The 15,000-nt window shown below is 33.6% G+C and overlaps 2 protein-coding genes across 5 annotated transcripts in view; one reads left to right on the top strand and one right to left on the bottom strand.

Moving 5' to 3' along the window:
* LOC106872376 (protocadherin gamma-C3) overlaps positions 1-15,000 on the top strand; it is a 257,426-nt gene that overhangs the window by 33,686 nt on the left and 208,740 nt on the right. The window lies entirely within an intron of this gene.
* LOC106872375 (uncharacterized) lies at positions 12,389-12,838 on the bottom strand. Its single transcript, XM_014919347.1, has one exon. The coding sequence runs from the start codon at positions 12,836-12,838 to the stop codon at positions 12,389-12,391; it is 450 nt and encodes a 149-aa protein (XP_014774833.1).

The following is a 15,000-nucleotide window of genomic DNA, read 5'->3' as shown; positions in this document are numbered from 1 at the left end:
TAGACACAGACACATATGTACATATGTGTATATCTATTAGCCTATCTATCTATCTATCTATCTGTCTGTCTGTCTATCTGTCTGTCTGTCTATCTATCTATCTATCTATCTATCTATAAGACAAATGATTTGATTCATCTTCAAAGTAATAAAGCTAACAGTGAGCATATCACAATAATTTCTTAATCAAGCACAAAACTTGAAAATTGTAACGACTGTATTTGATGACATGTAATATCCATTTTATTCACAAAATATCTCAAAAAAAGAAACAAAATTACCCAGGCTCCTACATGTAAATCTGAGGCATGCATAATATTTAATGCTCTGAATAAGCACTGCTGAAATTCGGGTGCCTCTTTTGTGCCCACATGTCTTTTATGCCATCAAATATTTAACATGTTACTGAAAATGTCGTGAACTTTGTAACATCACACTTGTAAAGTAATGTATCTTTGTTATGAATTTTAAAGAAAACTGCTGATGCCAAGAAAATCAGCAATGCCAAGCGCATATAGGGGTCTAAAAGTAGATAATCATCCTACTAGAATGAGCAACCAATTTCCTTCAACTTTTATTCTACTATCTTAGAAAAAAGAAAAAAAAGACACATTGAATAACCTTGCCTGGGGTATACTATTGCTGAGAGAAAGTAGAAAGATGGTGTCGTGAATACTCCTTTTCATTCTAGATCTACTCAATCAAGATTGAAATGAGGCTAAATAACAATAAAAACATGATGATGAAGATGATGAGGTAGTGGTGATTAAAAAAAATCAATAAATCATTATTATTGTTATTGCTGTTGTTATAGCGATACAAGTGGCGGAGGTGGTGATAATGATGATGACAGTAGTGGTAGTAGTTTCTTCATTTGCTAAGGACCACAAGAAAAAAAAAAAAAACTTCAAATCAAAGAGGAACAAGGTTTGAAAGTGAGATACAAATATATATATGTATGTGTGTATGTCTATGCAAGCGCAGGCATATGGATATGAGTGTGTGTGCAAGTAGATGCATGTGAGTGTGAAGATGTGTGTGTATGTGTAGAAAGACAAGAATAAGAGATTAAGTAGAACAGAGAAGACTGGGGTTATACAGTTCAAAAATATAATTTCCAGGTTGAAAAGTGAGTGACAGTTTTGATTTCATAGAAGATGGCTTGCAGGATTGATTGATTTATATGGACTCTAAGGAACTTCAGTTTATCAAGAATTCACAGAATTGAATTTGATCCCCCAAAAGATAACTCTTGAGAATTTACACATATTTGGGGGAACAGTTGCTTCAGTTGACACTAATATATTAATTTTAGGAGAAAAGCAGGAAACAAATGAAACATAAAAATAATGATAATAATAATGATAGATAGATAGATAGATAGATAGATAGACAGACAGATAGATAGAACTAATAGTTCAGAAGAATATATGAAAAAGAAATGGCTCCATGACAGGAGGGTTCAACTACTGGAGTGATGTGAGGCACACTACATATGCAAGCTTGGATTACTCTGACTCACCAAAAACCCAATACCTTCTCCAAATTCTTGCTTCCAACCTCAGCTACAAGATTAATGTGAGTGCATTTAATCATGCCAATTTCACCACATACATGGGCGTCATATCTCTCTCTCTAACCTCCATTTCACCCCCTCACCCTTTCTTTCTTCACCTTTACCACTATTTTTCCATCAAGTGTTTGATGAGGGATTAATCTGAAAGAAATATCAGTCTTCAAACTTTTCAACCACATCTATCATACAACTTTCTTTGCCTCAGCCATTAAACGGAGGCAAAACTCTAAACAGACGTTCAGTCTTCACAATGTGTTCAGTTGACCATTGTTGAACATAAACTTACCTATCAGCAATGTAGAGTCTCTAAATGAATATATGTGAGACAGTTTCATTATTTTGCAAGTATAACTGAAAGTAGTACACGATCATACATGTTTGTGAGTATGGCACAATTCTTTAAATTTATCCAAGTACTTGACTACTGCTTTTTTTATTGACTTAGAAATTGAAAGGCAACATCAACCTTGGCAGAATTTGGGACTCAGAAATCTAAAAGAATCAAATGAAAATGTCATAAGGCAAATTTTCCCTGTCAGTTTTCTGATTCTATCGTAAAATATATTATTGTTATAATCAGATTCTACTCAAAAATATCCAATGAAAGCAGCCATTTACTGGATTATTCAAATTCTAGCATTAGTGATTGACTGCTGAGAGGAGGCACAAGGAATGAGTTAAGCAAGAGGAAATCAATGGAGAAGGATGAAAACAATTGTAGATATCTGTGTTGTGTTAAAGTGAAAAAATGAAATAATGAATAAAATTACTGAAGGAACTTGATTTGGTTAAAGAGATTAAACAGCCATTAGTAAGAATACTTGAAAATGATTTGTGACTGTTTTTTTTTTAAACCTTTAGCATTTAAACCGGCCATATCTGGCCCAAATATTCTACATGTTTTATGATCAAACTGGCCAGAACCAGCTTCTCATACCTACCCTACAATGCCATTCTAAAAAAATAAATAATCACATCATCAAAATCTCAAAGTTATGAGATAATGCATGATCAATTCAAAATAACGTGAATAAAAAAGCATAACATCTAAATGCCAAAGGTTAAGCCATGAAAGGCCAGTTCAAGAGCAGACCATTCTTCAGTTTCTAATTATTTCCTTAGTTAATTATACAGTTAACTGAATATGAGAAGTGGAGTAAAAATTTGTCTTGGCAAAATGGGGACTACAAAGAGTTCTTGTAAGTTTTGCTTCATATGCTAAATTACCTACAAAAATAATATTAATTTGCATGAAGGTATGCAGGAAGGAGACAATGTTTTGAAATCAAGGAGATTATGATAGTTAATTGGCTGTTCCACCATAGTCTTTTTGCCTCTGAATAAGCCATTAAAAAATATATAATTATTTCTTCATGATACTAGCATTAAAACCGACAGATATAACAGTCTAATTTTTGATTGCAATATATGCTTAACTCTCTTTTAACCTTCATAACTGTGTATGCTATTTCTTCCAACAACACTCATTTTTCTATATGTCATCATCTAGGTTTTTATAAAATAGTTGGATCCAATTTTTGTGTACAGATTTTATATAGGGTTAAAATATGCTTAAAGCAACAATTTCCTTCAAATTATTGATGATAATCACAATAATTCTTATCCCCTCAAGACTTAACTCTATATTCTCATTATAAATATCTATCTTCAAAGAAATAATATCTATGTGAACAGAAAACCTTTAGGTCAATTTTTTTTCTTGTTGGTCTGAAAAGAAATTATAACTTATCTTTAACAGCTAGAATTATTTATTGGCTATTCATATAATACATCTTGCACAAATTATAAATCAGCTTCTAGGTATACACACACAAAAAATATACATATGAATATTTGTGTGCATGAATACTAGTTGTGTGTGCGTGTGTATGGTATGTGTTTGTGCATGCATAAAAGTATACATGAGTGTGTGTGTGTGTGTGTGTGTGTGTGTGTGTGTGTGTGTGTGTGTGTGTGTGTGTAAAGAGAGAGAAGGAAGAATAAATAACAAGGTATTCATGTTACAGATATGTCTGTCTATATGTAAGTATGAGTTAAACATTTTTTCCATAATCTAGTGAACTGAATACTTGTTTCATATAGCAGAAACATTATAAATCAACTGCTTTTCTCTCCATTTACATTTCATTTTAACTTTGTCTAAAATACTTATTATCTGTTTCTTTATTTTCTTCTATAAGCTTTATTGAATATCTGCATCCTAATTATTTACTTTAGTTTATAAACATGCATGCACACACACACATACCAAGGACTATGTTTACACATATATGTGTATGCATGTATATGTAATATATATATATATATATATATATATACACATTATATACGCACACATATACACATATAATCATTATCCTCCTCGTTCTCATTTTAACGTTAATTTTCCCATGCTGGTATGGGTTAGATGCATCTACTCTAACAAGACTTGTTATGTCCACTCACCATCTCTTTAATGAAGTGCAGCATTCTGAGGTTACCCTGCATTACTTCTGCCCATGTCTTACTTGGTCTTTTTTTTTTCTTTGAATAATCTATCTCTCGAAACTCTTGGCACTTCTTTCACCCAACTATCTTACTCTGCATGCATCACATAATTCATAACAGCAAAGTCTTCTCTCATTTACATAATATATGGTTTAGCTTATATCATTTTTTTTTTCTTTTCAGCTCATTTGAGCTTCTTCTTTCATGGATGTTACACATCCAGAAAAGCATTCTTGCTTCACCCATCCTTCACATTCATGGTCCACATTCTAACTCTCATACAATACAGCCCTTAATATGTAGTCATCATAAACTTAGTCCTTTCTTTGGAGACAGAATCTCTTTATTGCCAAGCTTCTTGAACTTTTTCCTCTTCGTCCATGCCCTAATTAGTATAATTGCACACTACTTAGCCCTACTTCTGTTGAAGCTAAAGAATTAGAAGCTGTCACCTTTTCTAGTGAGATTACAATGCATTGGAAACAATTCATTTCATAGGTCCTTATACTGCTAATTACTCTTCTGCTTCAGATCTCACTCCATTTCTTATTCACAAATTTATTGCATAGGGTATACAGTACAGAATTTGAACCTACTTTTCTGAATGTTAAGCATAGATATGTCCTGTATAACAGTACTGGGGACACACACGCACGCATACACATGTGCACACACATGCACACGCACATGTGTAGTAGGGAGTTCTAGGAGGGAGATAAGGCTTGAAAAAAGGGGTAATGAAAATGAGAAAATGATGGGTGAGAGAGGATGATGGATGTTAATAGTAGATGATAGAAAAGTAATGTGAGAAAGAGGAAAGAGTGATGATAGCAAGAGAGAGAGAGAGAGAGAGAAATACTGGTTCCAAATTCTGGTACAAAGTCAACAATTTCAGGTAAGGAGTAAGTCAATTATGTTGACCCCAGTGCTCAACTGGCACTTATCTTATCAACCCTAAAAGTACGGAAGGCAAATTTGCCTTCAGTGGAATTTGGATTCAGTACGTAAAGATGGACAAAGTGCCACTAAGCATTTTGCCTGGCATGCTATAATGATTCTGCCAGCTCATCACCTTGACTTTCTCCCTCATTTCCTCAAATATATCTACTTCCCCTACCATTCTCTAAGCTCCTCAAATCACTTCCAGTGAGGACTTCTATCTCACTTCACCCATATCTTCAGTAACAACAATGTTTGAAATTTTTTTTGGCAGACACACTCTCATTTCATATAAATTCAGCTGGTACAGAAACAGAATCTTTCGTATTCTTCAATTCTGTGCATCAGTTCATCTTATACTCTCATTTCTTACCTTTACATTTCTTACCAACTTTGTATTTAACTCCACACTGCACATTAATAAAACTAGGTAAATTTCCTTCCAAATTACCTTCTTTCATTCCAATACTTGCATCACATCACATCACATCACATACATACCTAGTATAAATGCATATGTAGTCACTCCAAACCAGTAAAGCCAATGGTCTTGATAATATTCTTTCTCTTACCTACAAATATTGCACCTACAAAATAGCCCTGATCTTCAGGAAACTTTTCAATCTCCCTATAGAATATGAACTCGAATACAAACTGTAAAAAACAAAAAGCAATATCTACTGTAAAGCATTTTGTACAATACTCAGATGATTTTTGCCAATCCACAGCCTTACATGTGTGATTGAATATATATGTGTGCGTATGTATGTGAGTATATATATATATATATATATATATATATATATATATATATATATATATATATATAAATACATGTATACATATATGTAGTTATATGAATATTTATAGATATATATGTATATAAATATATATATATATATATGTATGTATGTATGTATGTATATGTATAAACATGTATTTATATATATATGAATATATCAATATCTCTCTATCTATCTACCTCTTTGTTACTCTCTCTCCATATATTTACACATGCGTATGTGTGTGTGTGTGTATGTATATATTTACATGTATGTGTGTGTGTGTGCGTGTGTGTGTGTGATATATGTACATATATGCATAATTTGCTTCTCATTCTCCATATGCCTCACACATTCAGTTCTTTATTGGAATTTGTAGATTTCCTAGTCTTTTGATTAACTGTATCTAAATGTACATATATAAATGTACGTGTGTGCATGTATATACACATATACATGAGTGTGTATGTGTGTGTCTGCCTGTCTGTATGAGCATGTATTTATATAAAGAATGATATTTTAAAAGATTATTTCCAAGGGAGGAAACGATTGAATCCAACAAGAATTCTTTGTATTGCATCAATTTACCAAAATGGTTCCATGGTTTTCAAGTGAAACACATTGACAAGAAGATTCTATTGAGATATTTTTTGTATTTATTTCATCTCTTCATCTATGAAATGTCTCCATCAATCAACCAGCTGTTCCTGCAGCCTAACAGGCAATTATTTGCATCCTTATTGCAAATGTAAAAATCTAAATTAGACCAACAGTTGATGCTACTGTAAGTGTTAATAAAAGCATTGTTGCTGCCATTATAATTCTTGTCAATCTTTTAGTACTACCATGCCTACTGACATCACCACCACCACCACCACCACCATTACTACTACTACTACTACTACTACTACTACTACTACTACTACCACCACCATCACTATTACTATTTCCACCACCACCACCACCACCAATACTACTGCTGTAATTCATTACTGCTTGTCTCTTTTGTAGAATATAGCACCAACAGAGTATGACAGTAATGACATATTTGCTTAAAAATTCTTCTACTGGTTGCAGCCATTGGACAATGGCCATGGTAGAGGACTAAGTTCTTCAGTTGATCATATCATATTCACTCTTCCTCAGCCATCTGTTTTGATGATCTCCGGCTACTGAACGACCAAGTTCTACCACCTTGACACAGAGAGCCACAGCTCACTGCCCATGTCTACACTGGTACAGGCCATGTCTATACTGCCCATGTCTATACTGGTACAGGCAAGTACATGTGCCACTTGCACACATACACATGCTTCCATTTTCATCAATCCTATTTCTATATCATTGTATTCATCTGTCTGAGATTACAAAGAGAAGATACTTGCCCAAGATTTCATACACTGTAGTTGTAGCTAGAACGTTGTGGTTGCAAAGCATACATCTAAACTACATGGCTTTGCCTGTGCATGTATATGAATGTGTGTGTGTGTGTGTGTGTACAATAATGTTTTAATGCATCCATGTACCCTCAAATGAAGGAAAACCTTTTACTACAGAAATAGTCTCAGGAGTAATTTTCCCTCATAGACAACATATGTGAAAACACACTGGACTATAAATTGCATAACTAAATCATGGGACACATGCATATATATATATTTATATATATCACAGTATTGACCAGACCATCAGAAGCTGTTAACTACCACTGATCACAAAGTGCATCCAATTCTGTCTTGTTTGTGCTATTCTTTTCCATCTTGACCGAAATTGCTTAACGAAATCATCTTCTCACCATTGTGGAGGCCTTCCAAGTGGCCTATTCCAATCTTTTGGATACTACTTGGCAACTGCACAAGTCCACCCGTTTTCTGTGAACCTTTGCTTCATTTTAGTCGCCTTTTGTCTGACAACTAAGTTTATTATTTGAATTTTGTGTCACAGATGTCATTTACCAATGGATGAACAATATGGCTAATTTAAAGCTATGTCCCAAGAGATCTTTTATTTCTGAAATGCAACTTTAACTGTCTGAAATGAAATAAAAATAATGCAATTATTGAAACACTCCCAATTGTTATAATATCATTGCTGACTACTGCTGTGAAACATTTTGTACTGTTGTATTCTCTAAGATTTAATTAAATTTGAGATAAATTTGTGACTCAGCACAGACCTTAGATTCCCATCTCATCCCATCCCTTAATTATTTGATATCTACTTTGTAGATTTAACCTTCAGCCATCCTTGTATATTACTTAGTTCAATTATGTTTTTCTTGCTATAATATACACCACAAATATCATTTGTAATGTCTGATTTATTCATGTTAAAATATCAAGAACTAAATATGTTTTCATTAAAAGTAAAGAACAAAAGAAACCATTATTATTGTATTATTATAATGTAGGGGTATTGGCAGAATCATCAGAGCATTAGACAAAAATGCCTTGCAGTGTTTAGTTACAGCCCTTAGCCTTCTGAGTTCAAACCCACCAAGTTTAATTTGGCCTTTGAACATTCTGATGTTAATAAAAGAAATAAAAGAGTGAGACCAATTTCCTTGTGTAACAACATTCTCTAAATTTCTGGTCTCGTTCTCATGTTAGAAATTATTATTAACCATTATCCTGTAAAGTTGTGGCCTAGCAAAATTGCCAGAACATTGGACAAAATGCTTAGTGGTATTTCTTCTGGCTCTTTACATTCTAAATTGAAATACTTTAGCTTTCCTAATTCTTGGGTTGGTAAAAACAACATACTAGTGAAGTACTGGAGTTGTTATAATTGACTTTCCCCCTCACCTCAAAACTGCTAGCACTGTGCCTAAATTCACCAGCACCAGCACCAGTCTTAATTCATGCATCAGTGGTAATCCACTATTCACACTACATCTGTCCATCAAGCTGACCCAATGTTTACAGTGGTCGCCTACTTGCCCATCTCTCACTTAATCATCTTTCACAACTCCCATACTCTCCTGCAACTTCCACCCACACATACTCCTGAGTCCTCTCTCCTACTCACTACACCCTACCTCATACCTTCAGAATTTACACATTACCACATTATTTTTCTCTCTTTTCAGCCCTGCCCAATCACTCTCACCTTCTCTTCTAAACTGTAAGGGCTCACATAGTTCCTCTACAGGAAGAAACTTACTCTGAACCTTTCTCTAATACTTTTACCCCTTGTCCTCTAGTGTATAGCCGCCCTGTGGGAATATGTAGTCGTGCAAGTTGTATGGTAACCTCATTTGTTCTGGAGGCTTGAAAAAGCACCCAATATACACAGCAAAGTGGTTGGTATTTGGAAAAGCATCTAGCCCTACAAACCATGCCAAAACACACACTGGAGCATAATGCTATCATTGGGCCAATCAGATCTTATCAAATTATCAAACCAATGCCATCACGGAACATGGTTATTAAATGATGATGATGATGATGATGATGATGAGGAGGAGGAGGAGGATGACGACGACGATGATGATGATGATATTTGTGTGTATGTACTTAGATAAATTGTAGTTCACTATAGTTGTTTCAGGTATATTTTTATTGATATGTGTGTATATATATGCATACATACATATATATTTGTGTGTGTGTGTGTGCATACACCACACATATATGTGCAAATGTGTGAATATATCAGTCTATATTTATATTTAAGTATTTCTATTTTTATCATTGAAAATAGGACTAAACTAATTCCTCATTTTAACCTTTAATAAATATTTTTAATATATTCTTATTAATACTTAATCTTTCATATTTTATTGAGAGTAAGAAACTTGTTAGGTCTATTAATGTCTTTTCAGAAACTCCTCAGTTCTATTTTCTGAATGAAATAGGCTTATTTGTTATTACTGATTTTCTTGTAGGTGAGGGTTATGGAAATGCTCTCTTGTGCCGGTTTTCCATTGGTACATTTTCCAACTGTTCATATCAGGCTTCTTTCAGAAAGCAAGAATCAATTTTTCTTTACTCTCATGCTGTTCCTGAATATGCAGACTTATGATTAAAATCCTCTTAGCAATAACTTAGCCTCACTTTTCTTTATATCATCACTAACTCTATTAATTGGTGTATCCTTCTAACTACTTGGCTACAAATCTGCACTAATTCAGCTGGTCACTGATCAATGGTATTTTTACTATGGTCATATAATTTTAAGGTACAGAGTATCAAGGATGACATTATCCACTGTGTACAGCTTTGTTCAAAATAGATATAATTTGAGGGAAGTTGTTTGTATTTTCTAGCAATTTGAACAGCCACTTACAAGCTTCCATCAAGAAGTAGTTTAGCTGTGCTGTACATATGTTTGTTACTAAGATGTAAAATCTGTATATTAAACATTTGCTTTATATTTAGCTAATATTCTAAGGCTTTAATATCTTATGTGAGATAGTTGCATTACTCGATTTTTACATTTCAGTTTTCTTTTTTTTTTTATGTCAGATGATAGAATGATTCACACATTATTGTAGATGCATAAAAGCCAGTATGAAAAATATACCAGTATGCATAGATACCTACCAATTTATTTGTGTAGCTTAATGAGCTGAAATGGTTGTTGGCCTACAATCTGAAGTGTCCATAGTTGTATCTTGTCACTGGCAGTGCACAACATCTATGAGAAGAGTACTTAACTTTCAATAATCCTGTCTGCCTTGCAGTAAGTAACTACCACAATAATGAGAAAATCTGTCTTTTACAGAGAAAGGGAAAGTGAAGTCTGCCCCACTACAATTTATTGATGTTTAATCTTAGTTGTTTTTTTTATCACAATTTCTCTTTCAAAACTAATGCTAATACATTTGTACATCTGATTTTCAACAGTAATATATTATGTACAAAATCACTCCACTAGAAATTACTTTCAGAACCATTTTTCCCTGTAACTTGCTTGCTACATATTATTTAATCCCATACTAATGCATTAATATTCTTCTTAATGCTTTCATCTTTTCGTCTAAGCACTATTGGAAATCTCAGACAATCTGCCACTTACATAGCATTTTAGCTTCCCACTTAAAGCCTAAATGTCTTTAATTGCTTCCCATATCCCTTCATCAGCTTCTGTTAGAATTCTACTAAAATCTTTGCTTCTATGTAAATGCGAGTTTGATGTTTGTAACCTAGGTTTTGCTTATGGGAAGTTTTGAACTTAGCATTGAAGGCTAACGAAACACTTGCGAATTACACAGTAAGTTAGTTGCTTACAATAATGATCAATATTTCCTTATGGAACCTATTTTAGGGATAATTATATGATTTTGGCAAGCAATGTATGTGTCTGCATATGTGTACGACTGTGTTAGTGTGTATGTATGTGTGTGTGTTTATGCATGCACATGTGAAAAACACAGGATAAGCAGAGAATAGTACCAATTAAGTAACTTATATAAATTTTCTTTTATTTTCCAAGTATTATTTTTTTCTGATCTAAGTGGCACTAGAATTTGAAGTAGTCAAATATCATATGTCCTTACAAAGATAGTGAAATACATATTTGAAAATGAACAACAATGCATACAGTGAAAAATAGCACATGTGTTTGGATAGTAATGCATGCATCAGTAATTGACAAGTTTCAGTGTACAGTATTAATAAAAGAAGGGTTTATATAAATCTATAGCAAAAAAATATTATGTATATGATCGTATGTTTACAAGTCACTTGAATAATTCATGTTGTGTAAATAGATTTATTTATGGTATGATGCATGTGTTATATAGAAAACAGTATTAAACACATGTTTATGAATTAAAAGCTCCTCTTTGGGTAAACATGTAGTGCAAATGGGGAAAAAAATGTTGCTATGGAATATACAAGTAAAATATGTGTTGCAAAATCTTGTAGAATAGACCTTGCAATGGATTAATTTTTTAATTCAGCTGAATGTGTCTTGTTATTTAAGACAACTGAATATGTGAATGAACAGTGACTGACTCTCTTCTTGGTACTGCTTTTATTATGGATATTTAAGAAAGAGACAATTAGAGTTCATCTTATATAGATAAAATGGCTGATAGAATATTATTTTGTGACTGGTCCCAATAAAAGTGGTGAAAACACTAAAACATAACACATAATATGAAAGAGCCATTACATTAGCCCTTTTCTAGATTACATCAATATGAACAGTTGGTAAGGTTCGATTTTAGCGACCAGCTTGTCAAAACTGAATGCCAGTACAAAACTTTCTCAAGGCAAATAGAGTATATGGCTAGTTGACATGTGTAGCTCTAGTCTTCTTGGGCAACTGGGGAATAAAATGGGATAGCGGGGGTTAGCTGATCTTATACCTTAGTTATACTTATGGTAGATTAGTACAGGAATGAGCCTGGGAAGTTGTGGTTGTTTGAGACACTGTTTATTGATCAGTCTTCAAATGTGCTGGCTTCAGAATGCTGATTCTAATAATCTCCTATTAACCATGTATGTTAATGGTGATATACTTGGGTATACTGTGTAACATCTCAAGAGGTTGTTTATGATGAAAATATTCTACCATGTCATTAGCTGTTGATGGTAAATGGTAGTACAGGTTTCATTACAGTCTAGCAATCTTGTCAGTTCCATGAATAGCCAATGAAGGACAGGAATTTTGTCTTGACCCAATACACTCTAAGACCAAGTGGTTCCACTTCCTCACTTAGTGAAAGGAGAGCATTCCTTAAGACATCCAGAGACTCAACAAGAACAAAACTTAGGTCTGTAATTCTATTTTCAGCAATGAGTACATTGCAAGTTGACCAAGCCACCATCCTGCCAAGTATCCAATCTATGCCGGCATTGAACAGAGTGGGAACTAAGACATAACCCTGATGGATCCCTGATCTAACTAGGAAAAAATCAGATACTGAGCCCCCAATCCAAACTGCACTGACTGCTCCAGTGTACAAGGTCATGATCAGCCCAATCAATTGAGGAGGTATATCTTGCAGCCCCAGAATCCTCCAGATGTGTTGCAGAGTTTGACATAGGCTGTAAGAAGTCCCTGCCAAAAGCTCAGCTTGCATTCAAGCCAAGATCCTGTCAGTAGTTGATTACTTTGGCATGAACCTGATTGCTCTGGGTGCTGAGAGGCAAACAAATGATTTTGAACTCTGTTCAGGATGACCCTGGCAAAAACCTTACTGGGTTCTGAGAGAAGTGTAAGATCCCTATAATTGTTGCAGTCATAGCAGTGACCATTACCTTTCTAAAGTGGGAAAATTATGTCCCTCTTCAAGTCAGGTTGTATTATGCTACTGCTTCAGACTGAGCTGATGATCTGCCACAAGAACAAGACTGCATCAAGCCCTGTTTATTTTCCCCATGGATACTACAAACACTGGCTGCCTTCTTGCCCTTCAGCTGATTTACTACTGTACAAACCTAATCTGAGTGTGAGCATATTACTTTGTTTTTACTTTGGAAAAGACTTTGAAATCCTCACTTTTACTCTCCAAGCCAAGGAAAAGTTCAAGAAGGCTGATGTTTACACAAAAGATACTTAACTTCATGTATACAAGGTGCTAACAATTCTATTCTTTTATTCAAACTGTTATTGCCTTCAAACAAAGTTTTTAATCTTTTACATAAATGAATGCCACATGGCATTTTTGATTTGAAGTTCCTGTTCCTGCACGGTTATGCCTTATCTACAATTGACCAGTTAATTCTGATTTTTGTGGATTTGTCACTCACAAGAACAATATAAATGTCAACAAAACTATTGTGTATTTTGTTTAATCAGGGCTGAGAAATGAATATTTGTGCTTATAAAATCTTTTTTTGTATGTCCGATCAGTTGCCCCAATATATATTTTATAGGCTCATCTTTGATGTCTGATTCTACCTTAGCACTGCATACTATGTATATGGATATGTGTGTGCGTGTGCGTGTATTTATATGAGCATGTCAGGTTCTTGTTTACATTTTCATTCTACTGAATCCTTCTAAGGTGGCTTTTATTTTCTGGTGACCCAAGGAAATTATATTAGGCACTTTCCAAAGGTGCTGCATAGTGTGATAGAATCAAACCCAGAATCACGTGGTTGCATAGTAAACTTCTTAACCACAATACCATACTTCTGTAAACTATTCAGTTATTATATTTTTATAGACATGTTCTACATTGTGAACTTCAATTCAATAACAGCAAATGGCATATCTTGCCCAATTGGTTTGCTTCTATAGAAGACGAAAATGTAGAAGCAAATGAAATCTTGTCATGTGTTTGCATAAATTTATATTTTGTATGGAGCTATAATTCTGAGTATCATTTTGGTGAATCTTCTACAATCTCTTTAAAATTGCCCATAGGCAATTTGGTTTCACTTGTATTGAAGAAAAAAAATAGCAAGATTGAGTTAAAGGTTAATGGTGAAAAGTAAAATGCTAGTTCCTAAAAGATTTATTTATTTACTTACTTATCTATATCCTCATATGTTTATTTTTTATTTTATATATATATATATATATATATATATATATATATATATATATATATATATATATATATATATATATTAATGAACTATCAACAGTAAGTAATGAATTTGCTGCAGGGCAAAAATGTTGACCTTAAGCATTTTAGCTGAGTTACTGATCTGCTGAAAAGGAATAGGATTTTAAGAACAATATTAATGCACTTAAAGAATTACAACCTGTAGTGTGTGAGATTCTGCTTCTTTTAATATCCATCATGACAATCGTACACCGATATAGTATTTAAGTAAATCCATTGTCACCACAAGTGATATTCATATATCTACTTAAAAGTAAATACATTCTATTTTTTTTGTGTTTTTGAAAATGGTATAGAGCACATAGGTAGAACCCTGATTTCATTTGTGTATAGTTGAGATATAGTCACTATCGGAAATTCAGATACTTTGTAATATTTTGATTTTATCAATATATGAGGAATCAAGAGTGAAATCAATCTCAGCAGGTTGCACAACACATAAATGCTTATTTATTGAACTTATTGTAATATTTGTTCACTAAACTGTTAGCAAGTAACATACTGTTACTTAGCCCTTGGTCTTTCCTGATCAGCCATATGACAAAATGCATTTAGCTTATGGCCACCTTTTATCCTTTATTATTTTCAATCATTGGATTGTGGCTATGTTGAGGCACTGCCATGAAGAGTATTTTTAGTCAAGTAGATCTACGTCAGTATTATTTTAA

The sequence above is a fragment of the Octopus bimaculoides genome, chromosome 14 (assembly GCF_046866305.1).
Source record: "Octopus bimaculoides isolate indiv1 chromosome 14, ASM4686630v1, whole genome shotgun sequence".
NCBI lineage: Eukaryota > Metazoa > Mollusca > Cephalopoda > Octopoda > Octopodidae > Octopus > Octopus bimaculoides.
The sequence above is the reverse complement of the archived record's forward strand: the minus strand, read 5'-3'. Positions and strand labels throughout refer to the sequence as shown.